Genomic DNA, 7,500 nt, shown 5'->3' on the forward strand with positions numbered 1-7,500 from the left:
AAATTAGTTCATAAATAAACTTCATTTAAACACTGCTGTGTGAATTTAACCAGCTTCTTATTGTAAACGTTTATTAATTGTTTAGTTTATAATCACACTTCAGGCCGATAGCCAGTGGGCAGGGGTGGATTTAACTAATAAGCGAGGTAAGCAGCCGCTTATAGCCCCAGGAAATCTGAGGGCCCCCAAATAAATACCTAGAAGTATAAATTATATAGAAAACGTCATTTTCTATCATAATTTGTATGATGAGGGTCTAAAAAATAAGTTAAATGTTTATTACATCGCAAATGTGTCCCCCACCCTCATCATGGAGCGGTCCAGCAGTCTAACTAGGTAAAGGTTTTGTTTTAACATTGAAGTAGTTCATCTATCATTTTTAGTTGTGAATCCATTTTAAGAAAATAAAATATTTGACAAAATACTTTACATGTTGTTGTTATTATTTTGCATTAAGACAAAATGTAGAAAAGGAGATATAAAGAATGATATAAGAATAAAAACAGCTAAATAAATCAATTAAATAAATTAAAGTACAAAAGGTGCATTTTAGAACTTTCAGGCTCCATAGCCGGAATTGCTTAGGGCCCCCAAATCACTAAATCCACCCACCCCTCACTGACAAAGATCCAGAATTTGTCCCATACATGAGCTCATTTGTCCTATTAGCCGGCAGCTAGCTCTCTGCAACTCTCACTGAAAGCCAAGCAGGGCTGTGCCCGGTCAGTACCTGAATGGGAAAGCTAGGTTGCTGCAAGTGGTGGTGCTTAAGTGAAGCCAGCAGGGGGCGCTCAAACTGTAGTCTGTGTGGGTCCTAATGGCCCAGTGTATTGATGGAGACTCTATAGTGCTCAGTGAGCATCATCTTTTGGATAAGACGTTAAACCGAGGTCCAGGCTCTCTGGGGCCGTTAAAAATTCCAGCATCTTAGCCAAATTTGCCCACTATCCATCATGGCCTCTTAACCATCCCCATATAATAATTGGCTTCATTACTCAGTCTCCTCTCCACCAATCAGTGTGCGGTCTGGTGCAATATGGCTGCCATCACGTCATCCAGGTGGATGCTGCACGCTGGTAGTGGATGAGGAGATTCCCCCCCAATGTGTAAAGTGCTTTGTCCAGAAAAGCACTATATAAATGTACAGAATTATTATTATTATTTTGACTGCGATGCCATAATAAATTGTGAAAAAACAACAACAACAAAGGCTTTAAGACCAAGCAGAATCCTGTGTTGGCTGTCGGTCCCGTTCTGAAGTCACGATGTGCCAAAGTCGGTGTCCCAAATTCTAACCGAGGAAAGCTGAATGTGCTGGTTAGCTTGTTATTTGATATTTAGAATTTAATATTTATTTATTATCAGTTTAGAATTTAAAACGTTAACAAATTCCTATTTTTTATGATATATGATCTAATAAATTTGTATTCTTAAAATAAGTACTGTTTTCATATTTCTTTAACGTAAATATTTAGATGTTTATTGTACTTCAATAAGTGTTGTTATGATGACCATCCCACAAGCTAATCAAGAAGTGCTTAAAATGTCAATAAAATTCAGTCTTTTAACCTCAAAATTAAATAGAAATGAGGCGAATAACTGCAAAAAGATCCACTTTGAGAAAAAATAAAAATAAAAAAAGAACCACACCTTTCACCAGGCTGGCTACAGAAATGCACTTCATAAAAACAATCTGCAGAAACACTTTGATTGACATTCTCCTTTTGTGCATGTCATCATAGGGGCCCCGCCCATTAGTGACAATCTCTCCCTCATTAGCATAGTAGGTTTGTTATGTATTTGAATCTGCCATTATGCTGAAACAAAGGCATATGTAGCTCCGCCCTCTTTTGAAAAAGAACACAATCTCATTTGAATTTAAAGTGACAGTCACCAAAATGGCACAATTTGAATCAAAGCCTAAAAGGGGCAGTTTCAAAGAGTTAAAAACATTATGTGTGAGGTATTTTGAGCTGAAACGTCACATACACACTCTACGAGCATCAGAGAATTATTTTACATCTTGTAAATACATAAAAATAGGTCTCCTTTAAGGGGAATAATAATATTGATTGATTGACCTTAATATTGTCTCTAATAAACATCAAAACGTCATAAATTACAGCCCAACTAAAAGAAATAAGACTTTCTCCAGTAGAAAGAAATATTATAGGAAACACGTTTCCTTGGTCTGTTAAACGTCACTTGGGAAAGATTTGACAAATATTTCACAGGAGGGCTAATTATTTAGACTTCATCTGCACGTGCACAACAAATGATTAAATGCAAGAGGTGTTTTAAAGAAACGGTTTACTCAAAAACACAAGCTCACAAGTCCATCATCATTTATTCATGCACGTGTCAATTATACACCCGTGCTATTTTCCTAGCTTTGAGTAAGAGTAAATAATGAGATGCTCATTGTGGGCGAACTATTCTTTGAATGTGGTCTCATTTATTTGAGGCGTGCTGGGAAAGCTGCCATTTAGCGGTAGTGAGAGCTGCTCTGTGAAACCACACACTCACATTGGCCGTTCATTTTTTTCCCCACTTTTCACTCTGTCAAATCAACAATGTTTTATTAGGGCGTCGACCAAATCAGAGCTTCATAACTCTAATACACTTCATTAAACATTAACATCTAATTAAACATTAGACTTCATCTATATGCAATAAAACTGTAGGTTAACCATGTCTGTATATAATAGCGCTGCACAGTATATCGTTTCAGCATCAATATCGTAATGTGCACATCCACAATAGTCACATGACCATGTTTTACATGTTTATTTATATTTAAACAGTACCATTCACCTCAATATGCTTCACAGTCATGCTTTAGTCTGGCAAGTATAGCATGAAGGTTTATTACAAATGCATTAATGTAAAACATAAAGGTCAAAACAACATCTATTTTAAGGGAAGAGAAGGTTAATGCTTAAAAAAGATAGTTCTACTGGTAATATAAATAGATGTTATTGAACGGAAAGATTAAATGTAGATTCTCACCTCTTGCAGCATATCTGAGGCCTCTATAGATTTGGCTATGGACTGTTTGGATGTCTCCTGGATCTCTCCACCCATCAGAAACTCATCCAAGATGAAATAAGCCTTCTCAAAGTTGAAGATGATGTCCAGCTCACACACCTGTAAGACAACAGTACACAGATAAAGTGGTTAAAGAGGAGAAATAGAAGAATTAAATTCTGTTTTCAGTGAAATCTGTGCAACCTGACAAAAGTCTTGTCGCCTATACAAGTTTTAGAAACAAAAAATAATAACTTGACCTCTAGTTGATCATTTGTTATCAGAAGTGGCTTATATTAAAGGCAAAGGCCTCTAGAATATGTTTATTTTACCAAATTAAATATGATCATGTCTTGATTTTTAATTATTTAATCAGGACATTAAGGTCTGACTTTGCTTAGACAAAAGTCTTGTCACTTTACAGAAATAATGTACAGTATACAATATAAAGTCATGGTGCATCGGAAAACGAATGAATATAGTGTATGATTCCCATGAGCTTGGAGGACTGCATCCATACATCTCTGCAATGACTCAAATAACTTATAAATAAAGTCATCTGGAATAGTAAAGAAAGATTTTTTGCAGGACTTTCAGAGTTCATCAAGATTCTTTGGATTCATCTTTAATGCCTCCTCCTCCATCTTACCCCAGACATGCTCAATAATGTTTATGTCTCATGACTGGAGCACCTTGATGTAATTATTTTTTGCTCTTACAACTTTTTTTTACAACCCGAGTTTGTCAGGTATTGTATGTAATTAATCACTTAGTCAAATCATTTCCTATTACCATTTATGATTTACTGTACTATATATAAATAGTTTAATTTACATTTTTGTTAAATCATTTTGTAGTGTTTTTGTAATGGTTTTGAGGTGTATTTTTTATAATTATAAGCTTTTTTTCAAGTGAAAACTACCTTAATTGAGTATATTTATAGGTTTAGTTTACTGTATAATGATTTTTTTGACCCAATATATTTGCATTAAGGGATAAAGGGTAAAAGAAAAAAAGGAGATTTCAAGCATCAACACTAAAAAAATTATAACACAGCTTTATTTCTTTACATTAAAATGAGTCTAGTTAAATTTTAATTTCTTTAGCAAAAAACAAACATCATCATACATTTACATGTATCAAACACTTTATCAAAGACACCAACTAAAATGTTGTTAAGTGTAACAATACTTACTAATTTGATTTACAATCTTTTATATTTAATTTTTATAACAAAACTTGCATATTTAAAAAACACAGTTCCCCAAAATGCTAAATATTTATAATAACATTTTTTCACTAAACTAAATGATCGTCTATTCTTTTATATATTTAATGAGTACAGTTAACAATAAGAATGTGGTTTCATTTATTCACAAATATAACTTTTACTCAAAGTTGATCGACCATTATTTTATTCTTTAAATATCATTAAAAAATATTAAAGTAGACACTTTACTTGCATTCAGTATGCTTTGGTGAACATAATAAATCAATTTTGTAAAAATGGTTTTACAGCGTTATGGATGTGACATTTGCAGTAAAATTTCAAAACATAAATTCACATAGAAAGTGTACGTTAACATTATATTGAAACATCTGTTCATATTTTTCAAAACAACTAGCCACAGAGTTGTGGGAGCAGAAAAATATAAATCTGTAAACATTTTTTGTATTTTAAATGAGGGAAATAAACATGCATTAAGTCTATGACAAAAAAGTCTGCAAGTTTACAGTATACAACATACTTTGTAAAAATTCTGTGAATTAAACTGCACAACCCAAAAAAAAAAAAAAAATGCTAAATCAAAACGATAAGAGCAATTCCATGCAAATATCAACCTTGCCATAAAAAATAATAATAATAAGATTACGGCAAAATAGCAAAACTTTTCTGCGTTTTTTTGTGTAGGCTTGTATTTTACAGTGCTTTAAAAATACTCAAATATGTCTCCGTCAGTGTTTTCAAACCATAAATATCTGATTTATCAAAGTCACACAAGTGGCAATTTCAAATCTGTCACATCCATAATGAATAGATGTCACATCCATAACAAAGCTTTTTACTCAAAAATGCGAAATTGTAAAAAATCAAAATCAATAATGTTTGTTCAAAAGAGATTCAACTCATATCCTTTTGATAACCATCGTTTCTTTTGGGTTGTGTAGTTTAATTTACAGGATTTCTACCAAGTATGTTTTATACTGTAAACTTGCAGACTTTTTTGACACACCCTAATGCATGTTTATTTCCCTCATTTAAAATACAAAAAATATTTACAGATTGATACGTTTCTGCTCCCACAACTCTGTGGCCAGTTGTTTTGAAAAATATGAAGAGATGTTTGAATATAATGTTGACATAAATTTCCTCTGTCAATTTAGGTTTTGAGATTTTACTGCAAATATCACATCCATAACGCTGGAATTGCATTGGCTCACTATAGAACAAACATAATTGATTTTATTTGACATTTTTTCGTATTTGTGGAAAAAAACTCATTTTGATCATTTAAATAGAATTGCTTGAAAACATTAACAGAGACATTCTTGAGTAATTTTAGCACTGTAAATTACTTTTTATTTTTGTTTGCACAATAAAAAAAAACAAAAAACGCAGAAACGGTTTCGCTATTTTGGCCAAAACTTAATTTTTTACATGGCAAGGATGACATTTGCATGGAATTACTCATATATAAAATATTACATATACTGCATGTTCATTTATGAAATGTGCTCCAATAGATGGGAAATTTGTATGCATTTACATTGCCGAAGTATTTGTCGAGTAGCTCCACATAACGGTGCAGAATCTCCAAAGCCAGAAGTTCATTATCCTGGTTCTCCAAACCACAACAGAAATACAGGCTGGCGTACCTACAAAACACACACAAATACACATTTACTAACAGGTAATAATATTTTTTAAAAAATGCCTTAAGCCTTTAAATGCCACTTTAAGCTGTATAGAAGTGTCTTAAAAAATATCTAGTAAAATATTATTTACTGTCATCATGACAAAGATAAAAGAAATCAGTTATTAGAAATTGTTTTTTAAAACTTATATGTTTAATAATGTACTACATTTTTTCCGTCAACCAGAAATTGGGAGAAAAAAAATATTCAGGGAAGCTAATAATTCTGACTTTAACTGTATGTGCTTAACCACAATGGAAGCCATAACCAGTACGTTAATTAAAACACAACACAGCAATGACAGCTTTAAAAAGTAATCTTAAATAGCATGAACTACAATTGTCGTCTGCATTCTCTTATGCAAGTGCTGTATGAACAAATCTTCGTAAATATCACACAGGGAAAAGCACAGGACAGAAGGGAGCCACAGGTTAAGAAAGGTGTGAAATAGGGATGTGAAGCAGAAGAGTGTGAGTAACAGTCTCTCAGGACACTAGTGAGAAGAGAAGATTTGCTTTCAGAAACACAAGACGGCTTTAACTTCATTGTTGATGAAGCAAATAATCTGGGCCGAGATCAAAAATACAAGCAGACTCTGAAGCACTGAAGTGTAGAGGGAGAATTTAAAATAGATTTATATTTACACATTTTTATTCACACCTTCAAAAAACTAAAAGGTTCTTTAATCCTCCTTTAAAGCTTTTATTAAGATTTAGTACAATAAAGTAGACTGGTATTGTTCCATATTAATTAAACATGTTCACTTTTATTGATACTTTATTGATTAAACACTTTCAATGGTCAAATCAGCTCACAATGAATAAACTGTTCATTACTGACATGACTTGTTATAAATTTTTACAATATTTCTTTTTACTGTATAGCGGATAAGCTTTTTTTAAACATAAAATAGTGACTATCATTTTTTTACCAGAAGACATCACTAAAAAGACATTCAGTTTACATACAAAACGTAAAAATAATTTATGGTAAAAAAATTTTTTAAATATGTTTTAATAAGCAAAAGTTAAACTAAGTATGTAATAAGGCTGCACAATATTGAAAAAATCTGACATTGCAATATTTTAATTTATTGCGATATTCTGCATTTATAATGCGCTATGAATACAAATTCGGCGGATGACTAGCTCTATTTGGATTGAAATCATTCCCTTGGATTGTTTGGAATATGGCGGCACGGTGGTGCAGTGGGTAGAACAATCCCCTCACAGCAAAAAGTTCGCTGGTCCGAGCCCCGGCTGGGTCAGTTGGCATTTCTGCGTGGAGTTTGTATGTTCTTCCTATCTTGGCGTGGGTTTCCTACGGGTGCTCCGGTTTCCCCCACAGTCCGAAGACATGCGGTATAGGTGAATCGGGTAAGCTAAATTGGCCGTAGTGTATCTGTGAATGAGTGTGTGTGGATGTTTCCCAGCGATGGGTTGCAGCTGGAAGGCATAAAACATATGCTGGATAAGTTGGTGGTTCATCTAGATTAATAAAGGGACTGAGCTGAAAAGAGAATGAGTGAATGAATGAATGATTGGACTATTCTTATAG

At 33.1% G+C, this 7,500-nt stretch overlaps 2 protein-coding genes across 2 annotated transcripts in view; both read right to left on the minus strand.

The window, feature by feature from the left end:
- The window catches only part of ftr05 (finTRIM family, member 5), a 393,850-nt gene that overhangs the window by 92,368 nt on the left and 293,982 nt on the right, over positions 1-7,500 (minus strand). The window lies entirely within an intron of this gene.
- Positions 1-7,500, minus strand: part of ap1s3b (adaptor related protein complex 1 subunit sigma 3b) — a 33,228-nt gene that overhangs the window by 2,092 nt on the left and 23,636 nt on the right. Inside the window, 2 exon segments of the mRNA NM_001004635.1 lie at positions 3,010-3,147; positions 5,796-5,904. Of these exon segments, the coding sequence (NP_001004635.1) occupies positions 3,010-3,147; positions 5,796-5,904 (247 nt within the window).

Source organism: Danio rerio, chromosome 2 (genome assembly GCF_052040795.2).
Source record: "Danio rerio strain M-AB ecotype USA chromosome 2, GRCz13ab, whole genome shotgun sequence".
Taxonomy (NCBI): domain Eukaryota; kingdom Metazoa; phylum Chordata; class Actinopteri; order Cypriniformes; family Danionidae; genus Danio; species Danio rerio.